The sequence below is a fragment of the Sander vitreus genome, chromosome 20 (assembly GCF_031162955.1).
Source record: "Sander vitreus isolate 19-12246 chromosome 20, sanVit1, whole genome shotgun sequence".
In the NCBI taxonomy this organism is placed as follows: Eukaryota; Metazoa; Chordata; class Actinopteri; order Perciformes; family Percidae; genus Sander; species Sander vitreus.
In genome coordinates, this window is record NC_135874.1 from 7,715,237 (window position 1) to 7,736,690 (window position 21,454).

A 21,454-nucleotide genomic window follows, 5' to 3' on the forward strand; every position below is an offset into this window, starting at 1 on the left:
TAGTCCGATAGGCACGTTGCCATTCAAATACTGCAACTATAAAAACAATCATTTCCACTTACAAGGTAGGTTTGCAACAGGAGTTCAACAGAGTCCCGTCTGCCATATTTAATGATCCAGGACTTTAGCTTTGACTCAGCCAACATAAGAAATGCCATCAGCCGATACTTCATTTCCCAGAATTCCAGTTTAATCAAGTGAGCGTGTGATGATGTGGACACAAAATTGAACCTGCAAATTAAACAGATGTTCAATAATCATTCCATTTTACTTTGATTTTTACAAGAGGAACAGAAGACCAAACACAGAAAATGTTTTACTTAAACAACTGGTAAACATCAAGTTGATGTTCAATTTTAAAATTTGTTTAGGAGAAACTGTACATAAATATTGTATAAATGTAATTATTCTGCTAAAGGTCTTACCGTTCAGCCATATCTTGGAGCTGCTCAGGTGGGACAGGTACCCCATTTACTGATCTGTCTCTGTGGATCTGCTGGAAGGTTTGTCTGTGCGATTCCAGGTTTTTTAACACCTCCTGCAAAATGTAATCACATATAATCATGGCCACATTGGCCTTCCTGTGTACGCCACCTGTATAAAACGATTCGGATACCTACCATGGCAATAGTATGGTAGGTATCCAAACACATTGAAACTAAAGGTGCGCTGTGTTACCTTATGCTGCTCTAGTTTTCTGTGCAGAACATTGGCTGTCTCTTCATGAGCATGTTGGATGGGAATGTCCTCTCTCAGAGCCATCTCTGCCCTGTGAAGCCAGGCTCCAATCACTCCCAGAGGACCAGGCAGGGACTTGTCCAGATGGATGTGCCAGTCCAGCAGCTGAAATTGAAATCCATTAAAAAAAAACACTTTACCACAGAGAAGGCTACGCTGATCGAAACATTTCCACATGTTCACAAGCAAAACAAAAGAGTTTTATGCCAGTCTGGACGAGCTGTGGATGTCCAAAGGAGCAGGCTCCTCTGTTTCCGTCTCCTCTCCTCTGGACAAACTCGTATTTAAATGGTTCCATTACACTTTGAACTTTCACTGGCAGCCAGTGAACAGAGGCACCCAAAATTGTGTTTTCCCCATATGATACCTTCACTATGGCAATGTGATTTTCAAGCAAAAAACAGCATAATGACAAATAACTAATGGACAATCTAGGTATGATTAATTATCATAATTAATTCAGCTTTCTTTGTGGCTTGGTTATAAATTATTCATGCTGTGGAGAAGTATGCAGTAAAATTACCCTGGCAGAGACACGGTCCCACGCCTGTTTGACCAGAGCTTGGTCCACGGACAGCTTGCCGTCTCTGTGGACTGGCTGCAGCAATGGATCTGTCTGCTTTTTCTTCATTTCATACTGTACACGGAAGCTCTTAAATGCCTGCAACACAAAAGGATAAAATGAGAAAGACGTGGTGAGAGTTGATAAATGTCTTTGTCAAAGCAGAATGCTACGTAACAATGCACTTTGTTTTTCCAGGCTTGATTAACCTGATATTTGTCAGTGAGATTTCCCTCTGCTCCCTGGGCCCGCAGCACATCTCTCTCCAGCTGATCTAAAAACACCTTCAGCTCTCTCAGCATCTTTCGCTCCTCTCTCTGTTCACAATCAGGGAATATGCAGCTTAGAGTCACAGAAACAGACAGATTTTAATCCTTTTTTAGATGAGCATGCCAATATGTAGAGAAACTCACACCAAACAGACAAAATCCTCTCTATTTCTCCACCTCTACGTTTTAGCACAGATTAGTTTTATAAGTCATGGTAGAAGGAAAGGGGTATGAACTGTAGCATCTTCTTCAAACCTCTGATTTAGTCTGTTAACTTAGTGAGACATACCTCAAGCATTTGCTCTATATCTTGCGGACCAAACTATCCAGGAAAGCAGCAAGGCACACAAAGAGATGCAAACACACCACACAATGCATTAGAACAGCAAGGAGGAAAAAAAGAAGCAGTGTGGATGGAAAATGAGATTAGGGCGAGGTGGAAATACACTCCAAACAGAGAGCATGCAGCACTATGACCTGAACTCTCACCTGAAGTACTGGCACTGACAGTGCAAAAGTTGGAATTGAGCCAAGATGCAGCTTAATGTGCAAAAAATAAATAAAAAAATAAGTAGATGGAGATGGAAAACAAAATGTTGATGATTATATTAAGTCTGTGTTCATTTTTTCATTCATGAGAGCTTAATGTGATAAAATGGACAAGTATGAAGAAGGCTTACAACAATCACAGCACAGCAGCAGATAAAGCATGTTTTCATTAAGCATATACTGTTGATCTCTGCATGTGGTCATTCTCTTTGAATAATGATGCACTCATTTTTGAGAAATATGGATGGAAGCAATATATACAACTTAATTATTGAAACAATAACACATATTAACACTATTCTAGAGTATTTAGTTATAAAAACAATATTTTCCCCCTGATAATCCCTGATGTATCACTGCCGTGTATGTACTGTACAGTATATCAAACATTTTAAACATTTTAAGTACCTCGTCCTGCTGTCCATCAGTCTCAGAGTGGTGCGGGTTTGGGTAGTGCTTGAGGAACTGAGCCACATATGTCATGATGGATTTCTCATCTGGCTTGTCTACATCCACATCTAAGAGCAACACAAACATTAGAAGATGCGCTGGATGAAACTTTATACTGATGCAGAATTGAAATTTTTCAGGCCTTCAAAAATCATGTCAGTATTTCAATTTAAACATGACCTCATAGCTCTACAAAAACAGGACAGGTATGACATAGCCATTACATTTGGTATTAAGTCAATATGACATTAAAAAAACAAAACATTTTGCATCCTCAAGAGGGTATATATGTCTGCAGGCCTGCCAGCTAATTAAACACGTCTACTTTCATCTTCATCCTTGACCTGATGTTTCTAGAAATCAGGGCTAAGCTCCCGTAAAAGCAGAGAAGTTTCAGTGCAGCTCTTTGTGCATTAAAGCATCACGACTCTACTAGTGAAGACAGGACTGCAGAGCCACTGCAGGCTGCTTCACTTCCACAGACTAAAACTCAGAGCCACAAGACACACAGCATTTTAATCCTCTGGAGGGTTTCACTGGTGTTTTCAGCAAACATGTTGGCAAAACACTCATGCAGAATTGATTGACAGAGTAACATCATTTCAATAATTGAATTAATACTGCATATTTGCTGCTTTTATGTCTATGTGTCAAAAGACTTACCTATTTAACACCCATATTCAATGCTACCTTGTCTGAATAGTCTACTACACTGGAATATTTAAAGCAAGCAGTTGGAAAGGTCAAGGGCACCTTCTGGATCCAGCAGGCGGGGAATACCCAGCTCATTTTCTGCAAGTGCAAAGGCTTCCTCCAAATTCTCCCTGTTGCTCCTGCTCCGCACCACCTCCATGTCCACCAGGTCTGGCCTGATGGCGTGCACCACCGACTGGAACGCAACACCATCGCGCCAGCTGGGACCAAAGTCCTTCACCTCAATTCCATGATACCTGAAAAACACATACGTGAGCATTGTTGTTTTGCAAATTCCTATGAAAGAACACAGACATCCTATACCCTAGACCTTATTTATACTGTATATAGAAAATATATCTATACTTCTATATACATATTGTAACACGTGGCAAAAAAAGGTCATTTGAAAGTGACTTACTTGGCTGCTGTGCACTGCACCCATCTGAGCATGGCCTTCTTGGCATTGCCCTGAAATTTGTTAACGACCTTTCGCTTCATGGGAGGGCTTCCTGCTTCAGAGCTGGCTAAACTCTCCACCGAAGAGTTGCTGTTGGACAGGGCCTGGAGGGCTGGCAGGTTGCTGGTTAACTCCTCAATCTAAATGAAGAACAAGACCAATGGGAAAAGAAGAGGTTGCATTGTGACCATGGCAACACAAAAAGAAAATGGCAGTATTTCTTGGCAATCAACATCATCATTTTGTGGCAAACTATGCAGTGATGGCTGTTTTATGCATACATTACGCTATGAAATGGTTTGACAAGACAAAGATCAGCATTGGATCAAAATGTTGAGCAAAAAACATTTGGTCCAGAAGTTTGTGAAGTGCAGGGTTTATTTTCAGGGCATCAACTCACCTTGGAGTGAGCACAGTTATTAAACTCTCAGGATTTAGGGATCAGATGAAGCATTACCTGAAAATAGAGGATAATGGTCCATATCAACCCGAGAACAATTGATGGTCGTCCATCTGCGATGTCAGTGGCATGAATGTTAACAAGTTTGATCTGAAACAAAAAACAAACAGAGGATTAGTCTGGAAAATAAGTCAAGTGCAGACAGGCTGAAAGTGAGATTTCTTGTTTGCATTTTCACCCCCAGAAGCCCCGAGAAGGTTCATACTGTCCAAAGAAATATTGCAAGCTTTGTTGTTGTTGCTCAAAGTCATCAAAGTCAGGTTTTTGATGCAGGTAAGTACTGTAATACAGCCAAGCCAGGAAGGCAGAAACAGCCACAGTGAGAAGTGAACCAGAAGGAAAAACAGAAAGAAGAAGACAGTTGCGTTCAACTAGGTATTAAAGGAAAAGCAGAGGTACCACAGCACTGCAAACCTTGCATTGGCCACTGCCACAATTTGCCATGTTTACATCTCTACATTTGAGCAGCTCCGAATTGTAGACAGACACATCAATAACCAGTGTTCCAGTCAAAATGCATGTCAATAGAAAAGCTTAATTACTAAATGTATTGAAACAGAATGGTTGTATCCAAGCGCTGCTTAGTACACATCGTGCATCAAATTAAAAGAATGCATACAGTATGTGATCACACAGGGCGTTTAATGGCGACTGACCGGAGATCCTCGATACACAGACTGAAGGCATTCATGATGGGAGAGAGATCACAACAATGTAAGTCTCCGTCCTCAGGGGACACGGATGAAAGTGGGACACAGGCTTCATAGAGCCAAAGGATTTAGAGATGAGTTATGTAATCAAGAATTCCTATTTCCATCTGCTGCTTTTCTGAACATAGTGCATGTTACAGACCTTATGTGCACTAACATGTATCTAATCAACAGCTTTTTCTCGTGAGTTCTTAATCACACCCTGGACTTCTTTAAGACATGCCACTGTTTTTCTCTAGTATGATATGGAGTTGTAGAAAAACATTTTCATGCAAAAGGTGAAACTGCTGATATGACTGAATGCTTACCTTCCTGCCTTCGAGGAATTTGAGCGCTGTGCCAATGTTGGAGACCCAGTGGATCCTCTTCAGCTGGCGGCCTTGCTCACAGGGCTTAAGACAGAGAGGACAGAAAGTGAAAATCAAGCTAGTCGAGAATTCCGTTTCTTCCTTCAACCATTTGATGCTTTGAAACATAGTAAGAAATGAAATGCACATGGTTTAATTATGTCTACTTTACTACTTAAACGCTCACATTGGTTAGTCATGTTTGCCACTAGTTGCAGAGTGAGATAGTGAAAGTGGCCTGGGAGTATTAGCATGGCTTCTCTTACATAAATTAACTAGTGAGCCAAAGCTGCTTTAAGAGAAAAAGAATAATCTAGTGTGAGTTAGAACTAGCTTCAATAAGGTCTGTCTATGTGAATTATTTGGCTGATATAAACCAGCAGGGGTCCACTCCGGAAAGCAGTAATTGACATACAACTGAATCACTTGCCAAGTAACAGCTTTACAAATGACATGGCAGTTTGTTTCAAGACAGGTCTGATTACTAAATCCTTATCAGAGTCTGAGCCAGTGTTTATGTGTGTGTGTGTGTGTGTGTGTGTGTGTGTGTGTGTGTGTGTGTGTGTGTGTGTGTGGGCTTGTGTTGTTATCTTTGCAGGGACCAATTTAAGTTTCGAACCGCTTTAGACATTTGTACATTTTGAGGACACTACCTCAAAGGGCTGTTTGAACATGAATACTTGTTTTGAAGGTTAAAAGCAGGGTTGATAGGGTTGGTTGAAATGGTCTTTACACCCTGACAGCAATATTTAACGTATGGGCTCTGTCATCACAGATCCGTCATCTGTAGCTGCACCAATCACCGCCTTGCGGTCCGCTTAGAAAGAACCAATGAAAGGTCTCCTTGCCCCAGTGCGTGTGTGTGTGTGTGTGTGTGTGTGTGTGTGTGTGTGTGTGTGTGTGTGTTTTGTTTTAAATCATGAAATAAATGGGACCATGAGGCAATTTTTTCAATGGTGGGAATCAACACATTCATGTACAAGTTGACTTGTGTAGGTAAAAAGGCCTTCATTTACATATTCATAAATTCAAGTGGCTGTCATACAGGGTGGCTCACAAATCCACACTTTAATCAAGAGTGTAAATCATCAAAAATAATTTAAGCATATGTAAGGTAAGAGTCAGGCCCAACATGTCTATGCAATTCATGTTTAAATCCTTCCTGTGCAAAAACAAGTCATCAGATCTACTTACTAGTCTTTGGCCAGACAGAACCTCCAACAGAGCCAGAAGCTTCACCCCATCTTTGATGTCCTCAAAAAGGTCATTAACCTCCAGTGGGGGTTTATACTGGAGGAGGAAAAAAACACAGTTTTAACAACACAAAAACTAATCATGGCAACAAATGAAAATTGTTGTATTTAGAAATGAATCACCCTTGAAAACCAATGAAATGTTGAACCAGTAATGTTGCATTGTTAATTCTATAGTGTGAAAAGACATTGGTATTCTAATCCATTAGCAGGGATGCAGGGATGAAGTGAAACCAAATGCTGTTTGTGAGAAACAGGCTTGTTAGCAACAACCACAGAGCCTCCCTGCAGCTGAAAAGATGGTGCTTTTCCTTAGCAGTGGCTTGGTGCCCAGTCCTGAGGCGATGGTACTCATTTAACCCTAATTGGACTGTCTCCTGATATCATAGTCACACATTTACAGAGCTGTATGAATGACAGCGTTATAACCTACTGTGTTACACAAGCATTACTGTATAAGTAAACGAAACAGATGTGTATTTATTCAGCAGAGTGAAGCTTTAATTAAAAGGATAGCTCACCATGGGTATTCTTTATTTGGCATCATATACAGGCCATTTCACAACTCAACATATTCCATGACAGGATGCAGTTGGCTGCCTATTTGGGGCATAGCAGTGTGAAGAGGCAAGCGTCTGTCCTGTTATTCTGTACATGTACACTCACCAAAGTACTGTAGAAGATCGTGTCATGGTTCGTGCCGCATTTCTATTTAAATATAATCAGTTGTTTGAGATATATCTGACCAATACTGGTTCTAAAACATGCAGTGTTCTATTACCCTGTAGCTAAAGGTCCATTAGTATTGTATGACTGGACACACAGTTATGCAGTTATATGTTAAGAGAGTCAATTAAATATACTATTTTACTATAAGAATCTTTAACTACTCTATTCCTACCAATCAGATTAAAACCAGTTTTTTTTCTCCAATTAAACTGCTAATATGCACAATCACGCAAAAATAGCTTCGGTCATTTGGTAATCATTCCCACCCTGGAAAATTATTTACTGAGCAACAGAGTCACATGAGACCTCCTAACAGTGGAAAATTGTGAAAATCACTGGAAAGATGCTTCCTAACACAATATCAGAGGAAATGGAAACAAAGGCTGAAGGGAAAGTGTGACAACTGGAGGAAGTTCAAACTTAGATAATACAAACTTTCACCCATAAACAGAAGATTACATTCAGACCAATATTCATCAATTATTCACACACAAAACAATTGCAAGAAACCTTACGTGCACTGACAAGAAAAGTCATATTTACTGTAAACTTTCCAGTTAAATAAGCCAGTATGGCAGCTGTCCACAGTGTAAATATGACTTTTTTGAGAGCTCTTTTTTCATGTTGTAGCTTATGCTACATTAGTCTTATTGGTATGCACAGTGAGTGAGCTTGAGCGCAGTGCATGAATAATGAAGAATAGACCAACAAAGCGTCTCTGCGTTGGCCCACCACATAACTGAGATTCTTTCAAAGTTTTAGAAGCCAAGCTTTGAACTAATGTGGGAAGATCAGACTCAACAAAAAACCCTCTAAACTAAATCTCTTCGCCGGGTTTCAGACTTAAACCCCTGTTAGCGGTGCATGACTAGTTTAACACTTTGCTGTGTCTGCAGTGATTACACTCACACACAAAAAATAACTTAGTACTAATTCTGAATTCCAAACTTTAGTGTGCATACTCTAACACAGTTTGTTATTTTAGGGTCACAGTGTGATGTGATACAGCATGTTTCATTTGATGTAATTTACATGCATGAACCTGAAGCAGACGACTGCCTACGGGGAACTGTCCTCACCCTCTTGTTCTCCATCTGTACACTGCATCACTATCCCAGCCAATCCTGTCCACAAATACACACACTCACGAATAACAAAACACCCACACACATACCTACACAGCGGGGACACACAAACACCTAATACACAACAAACACATACCCCACACACCAGTTTCTAAATAATTCCATTATACTTCCCATATGTCCACATAAACACACTCCACTAGTTTTGAGCTCAAGTATAAATGCCCCTTGTGGGCTTCTTTAAAGCAGAACTGCAGTTCGGCACTGTGAAGATGTCTCTCTGAGCTCAGGTATGGAAGTTTCATCTTTCCAGCAAAGCAACACACTGCATGACCATTTCAATGGTTCTCCTCTCAGGAAAACAGAAGAATCATAGCTATACTGTAGTGGGTGTTCCCTCCCCATCATTAGATCTAGCAAACTGTCATTATAAACATGATTTGATCTTAAATGCTTAAGAAATAACATGTGTCATTATTTACAGTTAACTGGATACATTCAATTATCTTGTGCAGGGTAATAGGTGTCATAATTGTTGCATGGAAAAGCACATCTTGCAGTCGGTTCCCTCCACAGGCGTTAACGGCTCAGTAGCCTCAAATACCACAGGCCAAAGAAAAACTACATGACAACGACAAGCAATAAAGCATCATAAGCCTCTCTCATTAAAATAGTCATAGGACCGCTTACAAACTATATTTGACAATTTGTTTTACATGATGAGCTTATAAAATCCTTATTATTATAATCCTTATATTTATGATAGCCACGTAGTGCGTAAGCAGCGGCGAGCATGGATGGAAATTCACACTTACCTTTGCTAAATGAGAGTTGATCCATTTTGTGAAGGTTCTCTTCTGCACTGCCTCCTGCTCGTCTGAAAATGAAAGGCACAGAGGGCATGTCAATACACGACAAGACGCCAAATGCTCATGACGGTTGACTGTTAAGCCCATACATCAGACTAAAGGAGCTGGGGATATTCGTACTGTAGAGGATACACAACCAAATGGGGAGAATACACTCAAGTCAGTAGGACTTTATGATCAGAGATTCCATATTTGTTCTTGCAAAGAAGTGGCTGCTAACTGATTCTAGATATGGATATGGTTGGGTTTATAGCTACCACAGAATCATAAAATGCATTAAATATAAATCCCCTAACTACAGTATAACTTTTGTCAGTTATAGCCTTTGCAGGACTCCCCCAGCCAGAATCCGACTTTATCCAGACTCATAGTACATCATTTTACACTGCTTCTGGGATGTTGAGTAGCATTACAGCACCCTGCACCAAACACATTTGTGCAAGTGAATAACACAAGCTGGCTGGTGCTAGTATAATCAATGCTCCTGTGAAGTGCTTTCAAAAAGAGGTCATACAAGGGGATTAGAGAATGAGTGGGGAGGAAATTTCTGCCAACACATCCCCCAAGCCCCCTGTGTTCAGTAATAAAATGTGTGATTGTTTTGGTCACCCCCCAGCCTCTTTTGTGGTCTATTAATATATTCAGTCACAATGCTTAATGCATTATGCAGCATGTATAACAAAACGATTTCTAACACCCTGTCACGCATGGCAGTAGGCTAGTGCTGCACACTGCACAGAGTAGCCATTTTTAAACATCCACCCTTAGAGATATAGACAGTGGTCACGTGTTCAAGGAAGCAATGCGAACACTATACAGGGAGCAAAGGCATTGAGTTAACCCACAGGCTAATGCTTCATCACTGATGCACGGGGGATGCCCACTGAAGCATAGCACACACATACAGATACACACAAACACACACAGATGCAACACACATACAGCTGTGTTTGTGCAGCATGACACTGTAACTAGTTCATGTAGCATATATTCACCTACAAACCATTAGCATCTGTTATTTCTCCAGTTATAATCGCAGATTAGCTGCATATGTGCACACAGATGAGAGGTGAAGGGTGCTGTTGCCCTACTTACCACGTAGATACTGAAAAAATCCGGTCACCAGATTTAAAGAAGTCTTTCTGACAGATACATCCTTATAGTGAGCCATTCTACACCCCACTCTCCAAGTCTCTCCTTTTGCCTTTCATGAGTTCCAGCGTACATGTACTGTATGTATGTGTGAAAATAAGATCCACTGTTGAGAAACTGGCACACAACACACTGTCCTGTCCTTTCCCTTTTCTTTCCAGCAGGAAGCAAAACAGATCTGGCTGCCTGGTTTCCCTGGTGAAAGCAAAAGAGCTGCTGTAGGCTGTGATGAAAACTACCCCTCCTCCTTGACACTCTCCCACACAGACACGCACACACACACATAGACACACACGCACAGATGGAGAAGAAAACTCTAATGGATCGGGTCATTTACAATCACATCCTGCCATCTTCCTGTGCTTTTCCCATCCAGAGGAGCCATGCCTGTGTGGATGTGCACAGCCCCCGCTGCACTGCCTCGCTGTATCATCATACCGTCTGAGGCTGGAGAGAGATCAGTTAGAAGCATGGCTCCACCAATCAGCATGTGGGAGTCTGTGATGTCATTATCCTGATTTATGCGTATCTGTATGTGTGTGTATGACCCTGTGTTTGCCTATAAGATTTGTCTAATCTTCTATGAGATTGACACAGTTAAAAAAAAGCATTTCAATGTCCAAGGAAATGTAAAAATGTACCTTTCAAATTTGCTTTTTTTTATTCTTATTTTGTCTGTAAAATCAGATGAAGTCCCTGTAGGCCTATTGATTAAATAGACCAGAACAAAATTAAAAGACTGCTGCACAAAGCTCACCATGGTGCAACAAATCTTAATAATTAATGCTGAGGCTGGTGAACGACATCCACCAGCTGCTCTCTCTCTCTCTCTCGCTCTCTCTCTCTGTGTCAATGCTATTGTGATGACAAAGCAGACACACCCACCCCGGGATTCCCAGTGCACACACAGTATCATGTAAAAGCTCTAAAGCATGAACATTTTTGTCCTGTAAGACCCAGCAGAACCACTTCAGCTTTGACCACAAGTCTTTTTCTACTGCACTACTACTTCACTCTTGAATATAACACACAGCAGTGAATAAGTATGATACTTGATAGCTTATCTTCTCTTGCAGAAAAATCCCTTTTTTCTTTCAAGACCACCGGCATACTAAAAGCTTCTGATATACTAAAAATAGGCCTGAGCTTGTGATTCTATTATTACTGCTCTATAGACTGCTAGTGGAACTGTCCCAGAAAAGCTATTTGGGTGAAAATTGATTTTTTTTTTCTCTCCCTTTTACGTCAAAACAGCACAAGGTTAAAAGTAGCACGATTTAAATAATGTTGACAGCTGCGTACAATGAGAACAATGAGTTTGTTGAGACACTGCAATTAATGCACAGCAATTTATGAGCAGCTAAGTCCCACACCAAAAAGGTTAAAGATTAACCCTGTAATTAATTGTAATCAAAACCATTTTCATATTTTTAGAGCATTTTTAAACCCTTCAACACCCAACCACCTGGAAACAACATATATTTAGGGCGTAGTATACTCCGCAGTGAATGGTACCTGTACTATTTTTATGCCAGGGTATTTTCTTTGAAAATGACCAATAATAACGTCTACGTCAAGTCTACTCTACTGATACGTTTACAACATGTTCATGTTCACTTTAAAACAGTCCTAAAAAGAGTGCTGATGTCCCAAAAGCAGAACAGTGGATGGTAAAAGGTTATTGTTTTGTTTTGCTTCTCTGTTCAGAATAGTGAGTTAACCTATAACCTTTTAACTAAAGCTTTTACTTTGCTATTCTAAACGCCTCATGCCACGTAGGTCCAACCCAGGAAAATCCTGCTGCAAAGGAACTCATGTGTTTTTGTTTCCACCAGAGGCAACTAGGGCTAGATATCATTAGAAATATTTCATTACTAGCACCAAAACCTGCATTTTGCTCCTGATACTGAAACAATATGTTTTTTGATACCTTACTTTTTCAATATATAAACCCGTTTTTTTCTAAAAAACTATTTTATAAGTCAAAGTTCCCAAATGTTGAATGTTGTCTAAACACAAGCAGCTGTACTGTGCCTAAATAAAATAGTCAAAAATTGGTACAATCTTGAGCTTGAAGGTTTATTCTTAAACCTTGGAAAAAATATGTGTTGACAAATTCACAACACAAGGTTCAACTTTCTTTTTTTCAAAGATGAAATCCCAGCCCTAAAAACACTTTTGAGGAAATAAAAAGGAAGAAAAATAACACATGAATTAAAAAAACAAACTTGTAAATGATAACTTGAAGTCCTGATATTCCAGCTGCTTAGTCTCAAATCCATCCAGCTATTGAGGAGCTGTCCAGAGTCTGAGTTTGTGTAATAAGGTGTACGTATGGAGGTCAGGCCTGGATATACTAACTCTGACAAGCATGAAATCCTTATGTAAAACAGCTCCCCATCATTGAGTCATAATGTCTTAGTCAACTGATTTAATTAGGTCTGATGTAGTACTAGTAGCTAAGTGGCAATTAAAAGTGGATAGCTCCAGCAACAAACCACGTAGAGCATCAAACCACTAAAGCATCTGCAATCCACATGAGTAATGGAGTACTTAAGGTGATCTTAGGACAGATGATAGCTTTGGCAATACTGTACTGTATGTGCTTGGCTTCATTGGCCTGTGTTGGTCACCTGGGAGCACTGTAAAAGCCCACTCACCCTGTTGTTGTTGTTCCATTTAGTTGAGAGCAGCCTTACTTTAGCTCTGACAGGCCAACAACAATCAGGCAGGACAAAAAAACTATTCTGTAGCGGTCTATCCGGTGTTGCTTGATACAGAGCGCTTACTTATGAAAGGTTTCCTGGTCTTCAAAACAACATGACAATACTGTAATCCAATAATAAAAAACAAAATAAATGTTGCAAACCACTATCCTTCTGCAATAATTAGTATTGAAAACAGTCAATTAGGCCCTCCGCTTGTGAGATCATATCAGTGTGATGGCTGTCTGTCCCTGGCAGCTGTTGCTGACACTGTAGAGTAGAAGCATCTCTTACAGCTGACACCATTCATGCTTGTCTTTGTTTTACTCCAACCATGATGTAAATACTCCGCCCCCTTAGTGAACACATTTCTAACAATGGGTGTGCTCTACCACTATGTTTTAGCTTGTGACCGTTTACGACACAGCTGTAATCTTGTGTTACTGGCTGCATGTGCAGAGTAAGGAGGCATTTTGGTTGATAGACAGAAAATTAACGGGCAGCTTTTTTGATGATTGATTCATAGTTTCAGTCATTATTTAAGCAAAAAAGCCAAACATTTACTGGCTCCAGTTTCTTGTGAGGATTCCTTGTGTCTCATTGTAAACTCAATGTTTTGGGGTTTTGGACTGTTGCTCAGGCTAAACAAAACATTTGAAGATGTCACCTTGGATCCGAAAGAGATGTGATGGGCATTTTATCACTATTGTTTGACATTCTCTAGCTTAAACAAAATTATCCATTAATTGAGAATATAACTGTTTGTTGCAGCCCCATGTTTTTCTCTTTCATGTTGTGTCACTTGATTATTTATCGCAGGAAGCAAAGAGGCTGAAACCTACTTAACATTTCATATTTAAAAGGGGCAGTAGGTAAGACTTATAAAACTAACTTTCTGTCATATTTGCTGAAACTGACCTTATGTTCCAGTAGAACTACATGAAGCAGGTAATTAAAAAAAAAAAAATCTGGCTCCTCTGGCACCACCTACAGCCTGTAGTGTGATTTGTAAAAATCCACAGCTCCCTGTTCAGATGCACCAATCAGGGCCAGGGGGGGGGGTCTAACTGCGCGTCAATAACTGCTCATGCACACGCATTCATTCTCCCTTGTGGGGGGAGGGGCTTAGGAGACCGTTTGGGCTTTTGCGGAAAGAGGGGAGGGACTGAGAAGTTGTCGATGTTCACATTTTCACAAGTCCTGAATCTTCCCAATCCTACCTACAGCACCTTTAATGGAAATGAGAGAAACATTTAAAAATGTAACCATTAAAGAGATATTCTACATCAATAGGCTTTTATTTGTCAGTATGTGATCAGGTAGGTGATTCACCACACTACATGTATGAGATGTTACCGCAAACCCTATACTAGCTGTGTTTCTTCATATCCTGTTTGACACACAGTCTCTCAACTAGTGAAACCCACAGAAACCCAGGCATAATGAGAGCAACCCGCTTGTCACGCACACTCCACCAGGCAACTACTAGACATCAATTGTACCCTGAGGGCATTTAAGGCCGCAAGGTTTTGCTACACTGTGCTCTTATAATGGCGCTGAAATCAAACAGACGAATATTACGATGGCATGGTGGCACAGCAACAAGTATTTTTGCTTTGGTTGATTGGTTGTTCATACGTTTAGGAGGTTTCTTCACAAATCTGTTTTATTAAATAATGTAGACTAATACAATCAACACTAGCAAGATGCATTCACAAGACTTCAGATTAGTTGGTGTCAATAATTGATCCACCCAGATGGACTGTTGCTTGAGTCAAAGTGAGTCTGCAGTAACCCTCTCTGCAGGGTGCCTTTAATGACAGGAAGCTGCGTTTGATTAACAGCAGAAAAGCCCAGACTACCTTGCCGCCTGCCATCTACAGAGCACCTTAAACCACTGGCACAATTCTTCCAAGTGTGACTTGACACCAAGTTCCACTTTCTGTCATGACACACGCACTTTGCATTGCAGATTATGCCATTTGTGCACTGTTCAGCTGAATTTCCCCCATTCAGTATAAAAGCTACTTGATTTTTCTGATTTTGATAGGTCAGAGAGATACATTTAGCAATTGCATCTCTCTGTGTTTCTATTATTTATTTTTTTAAATCATTTTGAAATCTGTTCTTTTTTTTCAGCAGCAGCTAAGAAGAGGTGTAGTTTGTGTCTATCACTTACACTATACAGCATTAACAAGAGAAAAGATCTACTTAGAGAGACTTAAAGATGCTTTATAAGTTATTTAGCACTTCATTCCAGGGCATGTCTGAGTATGTATGAGTATGAGTGAATAACACCCAAATGGCAGATGCTCTTTGTCATGACACATTTCACCCTCACTGTGCTTAGAATATCTATTGATATCAAGTGTATGTAAATAGCTGTGCAATGCACAGGAAACAAAGTCTCTCTACAGCAGGAACTGGGCACCATTGGACAACCACAGACAAATGTTTCATAACAGTCGCTATGGTAACAAGCTATAATGTGTCAAAATTGTTGTTAAACTGTACTTCCAGAAATACATCTACACTGAGCGGAGGTGGATGCCAGCATCGACCAGACTTGTTTAGTGATGGCAGTGGCCTGATGCTCTGTAATAAAGGGGGGCACCAACAAAAAGAGACTCCCACTATCGATCTATTCTCTTACCAAGGGCAGAAAGGGTGTCAGGTTTTAGTCTTGTTCAGTTCATTGTCTGTGCATTCATGAAACCACCATTGTTGTGATTCAGTATCCCATGTCAAAACTTAAACCAGATTAAATGTTTCTGATTATCTCTGGCCTGCCTCAAAGAACTAAATGAAGGAGCTAACTTTTAACCTAAGTCTTGAATAAAAACATTCTCAGAAGGGATCAAACAAAAGATTAGCTTATTCCTTGAAAAAAGAATGTGTCCAAAAAGCATTAAGTTCTTTTTAGTAGCGACAAGGTCACGCTGATGCTTGAATAATGACATGATGTTAAAATGCATGCCTCTTTGCAACACATTTGGCGTTTCACAATATTAACAGAATAAAACAAATCATGTTTTCTTTAAATAAGTTCTTAATTACTCGATCTAGGCCTGCCAACAATGTAGTATGTCTTTTTGTAGTTTGGTCACAAGATATCACAAGAATGAATTTTGTTATTATTCCAAATAAGATTATGTGCTATTGGAAAACATAAAACTGGTGACAAAAAAGACCATGTGCACTTTAAATCAACTTACCCAAATGTGTGATTCTATTATGCTTTCAAAGGCTAGAAGTGCTCGAGAACAGGCCAGTTACACAATGTAGGACTGTAACTTATCACTTTTTAAGTATTCAAAATTATACTATATATTGCAATTTGTGCACATTCCATTACTGTTTATGTCTTTACCAGCCACGCAGAATTCAGAGAGACAAGAAAAATGAGGTACACGGAGAATCATAATCTTAGTAAGCAATAAGGTAAAATAGTTTAATTTTAACAATATGCTTCTAACTCTATGCCTAAATGCTCCTATGTAAGTAAATGAGTGTGTGGTGTGGGTGTGGAGGCATGTGTGTGTGTGTGTGTGTGTGTGTGTGTGTGTGTGTGTGTGTGTGTGTGTGTGTGTGTGTGTGTGTGTGTGAGCATCCTGCCTTGCAGAAGCTGGAAAACTTCAGAAGGGCACGCAGCCCAGGCATTGAATCAGCACAATATTACTGTGCAGCAGTGCAGGAGGAGAGTGTTTTGTCCGTAAGCCAGCTGAGCAAAAGAATGACACTTACCCTGCAGTTTTTGCATCACATTCGCGATGTCCACAGACGGTCGACCGAAGTGCCTTGGAGAGGCCATGTCGTCTCGCCGCAGCTGTAATGACAAGTTGGGTTACTGATGCTGACGGCAGAAGATCCTTCACAACCGTCCTGAGTGGGACATCCCCTTTGCCCCTCCCTCGCTCTCCTTCTCTCTCTCTCTCTTTCTAATTTCACTGCAGGACCAGGTCCAATTGAATCTCAGGTTTCATGCAGGGACAGTAGGTTTACTGTCCAATAGAAGCACTTCTTCCATTCAATGGCTGCAAAAGAGAAGTCAGAGGGTTTCAACTGAGGCCACACCTATTGTCAAGCAATTATTTTACTACACTGCTTACCGTTTCTAAACTTATCAAATGTTTATAGGCCTCCTTTTGGGACCAAATAAACTGTTTAACTTTCTTTTAAGCACATATTCATGTTGAATGCCTTAAGACCACCCTAGGTAACTCCACTTTTAGTTACTTTGTACCATAGAAGTGATAAGTGTCTCACAGTTTACATAAATTATTGAAACATTACACTATCATGCTTTTATTCAAGTTTTCATTGTTTTTAATGTTGTTTTTACTTCTTGGTTGCAATTTTGTTTTTTTTTGTTTTTTTACTACAACTTTTTGTTACCCTCCATATTGTTTGCATATCCCTGTTTTCAGTGAGTTTCCCATGTATTTAAGTAAGTATGTCTTTGTGTTGTTTTGTCACATGATATCACAAGAACTAATCAATGTACCACAAAATATACAGTACACAATGATGGCTAAAACTTCTTCAGGATCAGGGTCCTGGTATTGTGCATGCTGGCTCAAAGTCACATTGTCATGGCTTAAAACAGATGCTAATAATATATATATATATATATATATATATATATATATATATATATATATATATATATATATATATATATATATGTCCATTGTGAAAAGGGCCTGTAAAATTATCCAAATGTCTGATCCTATTATGTTTTCAAAGGCTACAAGTGCTGAAGAACAGGCAAATTACACAATATTTAAGATATTATTACCTGTCAATCAATGTATTGCTTACATGAAAAGTGAGACTCATAATAAACTTAACTGATGCTAAAATGCAAGTATGCTGACACACGCAAGGCATTTGATTGAATTGGCTATCATTAGCTCTCAAGAAGTGCCAGTAAGAAATGTTCAGGAAGTAACGAATATAAATACAGAAAGAGCTACACAAAGATAACAAAGATAAGCAATACAAAACCACAAAGTTATCATTAACAGACAAGTAATTGGATAACCATGTATTAGGCTATATGTATGTCATTTAACTTCATACAAGTTAAATGGTTAGTGACTAGTGTGTATAGAAATGTTAAAATAAAGAGTTAATATTTCGTCGTGGCCTGCAAACTGCTAACTTATAGACCCACAAGCACTTTAAGGACAATCAAAAAAGGAAGTTAAATTGTCGAGTGAGAAAATGTTTAAATGAGCCCAAAGAAGTCTTGAAGTAGCCAGCACAAACGTTTGCCTCCAACAGTTTCATTGCATGCCTGCTGTTGCACATATTATGTTATCATAAAGTTATTTAACACTTAATTAGAACTTATGAAACAAAGTAGGATATATATATGTATAACTTACTGTAGCTATTTGAATGGTGTACGTCATTAGCGCCAGTTTTAACACGAGAGGAAGTTACTACAACACCACAAAGTCAAAGAAGAACTAACTGAAGCTAACAAGTGAAATAGTAGCTAACATTTCGGTGAACAGGAGCCTAACAACAACCACCGGGCTAACAAATAACACTATCAATTAAATTGCATCTGCCATGTGTCATCTTACCGCTTTCAGGACTGCAGCTGATGATAACTTTACAGAGGAAGTGCGTGCCTGTGTGTTGCCTTGTTGCCAATGGTAACGGTGAAAATGAAACAGGGTGGCGTGAAGTGAAGTTTGTAACCACAAGAATAAAGAGCGGCACGCTGCTGGCAGCAAACTGCACCGACTGGAGGAGGAGGGGTCGGGAACGTGTGGTCTAGTTCCGGTCCTCCTAATTTTTATAGACAAAAGGGGTCATTCTTTGGGTGAACACAGAGAAGAATTCCGGGTATCCCCCTCTCCCTCTCCCAATGTTTGTTTATGGCACTTAGTTCACAGTTAGTTTATAATGACCTTAACAGACAGTGTGATATGAATGAAACTATTAAAGGATGCTGTCGATGTTACCAGAAGATAATTGGGGCCACATAAAAAGGGTTCCATGCAGTTTTTAACAAGCATTATAACAGGTTTTGGGTTGTCAGGTTGTGGGAAATCCTCCTGCAGCATGACACTTGTCTTTTTATCCAGCTCTTTAATTAATCAGGAGGACCCTTCAATGTAAAGGGATATGGGGAGATAGGGGCTGCAGACCATCTGCACCACACTCAATTCGTTAAGTCATTAATAAAGGGTCCTTTTTATGACTCTAAATGTTGGTAGGTTTCAGCAAAAGGTCAGGGATTTCTCACTTTCTAGTCAGCCATATTGCAAAATACAATCATTTACCAAAAAAGAAAAGGCAATAGTTTTGATGTTATTTATACAAGATTTTAAAATTCTGAGTATGAACATTCTGAGAAAAGGTGTAAAATTGTGATATTTATTGCATAGTTCTTATTTCATTTGTGTACTTTTGATCATTGCATGGCCCTGATCGTCTGTGTTTAGAAAATAATGAAATTATAAGATACAAAGCAAAACCAACTGCCAAAGAGCTCTGGATGGAACATTTTCATATAAGCAACATCAAAATTTGCAATATTTGAGGAAAAGCAGGAATTCAGGGCAAGCAGTAGAAGCATGAACTCATTCCAGACCTGAAGTTGGCAGGTGACTGCAGAGTTGACTAGTAGGTTTGTACTCAACCAGCTGGTGGCTCTCACCTCATAGTCAATATTGTGTAATCCATTTAAAAGAAAACACACACAGACATAAAGGACACAGTACTAAATACGTTTTATAAAACTAAGAAGGTTTACTGAAAACTTCCTTGACATGCCTACTTATTTCAAACAAGACTTTCAGTTTGTCACACTGGTGTGTGCAAGGCAAGAACCCATATGCAGATAGCCCACGCAAAAATGAAGATTTTCAGTGATTTATTGAAGAAATCAGCTTACAGACAGGTAGTGGTAGGCAGGCATACAGGTATACAGAAAACAAAGGCATGAAATGGACCTTTTTCACAGCAGACATTTTGACAGACATCTGAAATTGATAACCTTAACGATGGCTCAATTCCATCAAGTGTCCCAGTGAGCTATTTCAGTGAGTCAGCATGCACACTACCAGGACCTCTCCTAAGCGGAATGCAGCCATCATTAATGGTTTTGAATACACCTGTGCTTTTTCTACAATGACATGTCAACATGTCTGCCGTAAAAAAAAAGGTCTATGCAGCATGGCAACTTTGATGAACTGACAGAGTCCAATTGCAAATTATCTGGTATATATACATGGGCTGATTAGGGAAAATGGGGAGCAGGTGGGCGGGGAAGGTCAGGCAACTGGCTGGAGGTGGGCGAAGGGGAAAGGGTTATTGCAGGGCAAGAGGGAGTGGCTGAGTTAGATATGGGTGGTGCAGGTAGACAAGTCAAAAGGCATTTGGGCAGGTAGGAAAGTTTAGAGAAGTGAAAATGTGGCTGGACGGAGGGACAGAGAAGCAAATTGTGACACTGTTTAACATTTCACACTTCGAATTAAGTTATAAAACAGTAACCTGTTAGAAAACTCAGATGCAACCCATATAAACCTGCAGCGTATTTCTTTTGTGATGTTTCTGCGGAACCTCCATTCTTTATAATTCATATCATAGTGATTTTTAAGTACACAAAGCTGCAATTTTCCAAACAAATCATCATTGTAAGTACTTCAGCACCATCTGCTGGACTTTTTTTGTGATATGAATGTAAATTTCCTGAGAACTTCCCTCATATAAAACCTTCTCGGCCTCTTCCTTAATACAATTCTTTGAAGAATTTGTAGAAAGTTCAATCCTAGAAAAGTGCTTAAAAGTGCTTATACTTAATAAAGGATCTACTTTAATGCTCTGTTTTGAAAATATATATACATCTGTCAATTTAAAGAAAAGGGATAGTTGTACCTGATTATTGTATCAGCTGTTGAGCTGCAGAAGGCTGGTTTGTGGTAACATTAACCTGAAGACTCTGATGGCAGAGTGAGGTGGGAAGAGTGCAACAATAGAAGGAAATCCTCATAGAGACTGAGAGCTTGATAGCCTGCAGACTCTAGTGGATGGTCAGATTTTCATGGTTTAGCTTATCCAGAACCTTGACAAAACGCTTGGAAACAAGACTTTTTACAACAGAAGTAAGGTTGTATTTTTTAATGGTTCGGATTTATTTTTATTTAATAACTATGTACTACATTAATAAATATGTTTACAGCAAAAATGACAACACAAGAACTGTGTCTTAGGCCACTAAAGCCATTGTTGAAAAGTATTGATCTCAAGGAAATGATGCAAAAGGAAACAACCCTGTTTCCCAGTGTTATGTCCCACACAGATAAGCAATGCACTTGCTAATTTTAAAGCCAGAAAGGGAAGGAAGCATGACAGCAAAGTTTCCGCCATACCAAACAGAAGGGGTAAAAGCAAAAAGCCTGTCT

The 21,454-nt window shown here is 39.6% G+C and overlaps 1 protein-coding gene across 1 annotated transcript in view; it reads right to left on the reverse strand.

The window, feature by feature from the left end:
- The window catches only part of syne1b (spectrin repeat containing, nuclear envelope 1b), an 82,615-nt gene extending 65,525 nt beyond the window's left edge, over positions 1-17,090 (reverse strand). The window contains exons 1-13 of the mRNA XM_078277361.1: positions 16,776-17,090; positions 9,121-9,182; positions 6,433-6,528; positions 5,200-5,283; positions 4,179-4,271; positions 3,683-3,861; positions 3,322-3,518; positions 2,527-2,636; positions 1,510-1,617; positions 1,262-1,399; positions 679-843; positions 426-538; positions 63-231 (exon numbers count right to left, since the gene is read on the reverse strand). Coding sequence (XP_078133487.1) covers positions 63-231; positions 426-538; positions 679-843; positions 1,262-1,399; positions 1,510-1,617; positions 2,527-2,636; positions 3,322-3,518; positions 3,683-3,861; positions 4,179-4,271; positions 5,200-5,283; positions 6,433-6,528; positions 9,121-9,182; positions 16,776-16,842 — 1,581 coding nt within the window. The 5' untranslated portion in view covers positions 16,843-17,090. The remainder of the gene's footprint in view (positions 1-62; positions 232-425; positions 539-678; positions 844-1,261; positions 1,400-1,509; positions 1,618-2,526; positions 2,637-3,321; positions 3,519-3,682; positions 3,862-4,178; positions 4,272-5,199; positions 5,284-6,432; positions 6,529-9,120; positions 9,183-16,775) is intronic.
- Between the last annotated feature and the right edge of the window lie 4,364 nt (positions 17,091-21,454).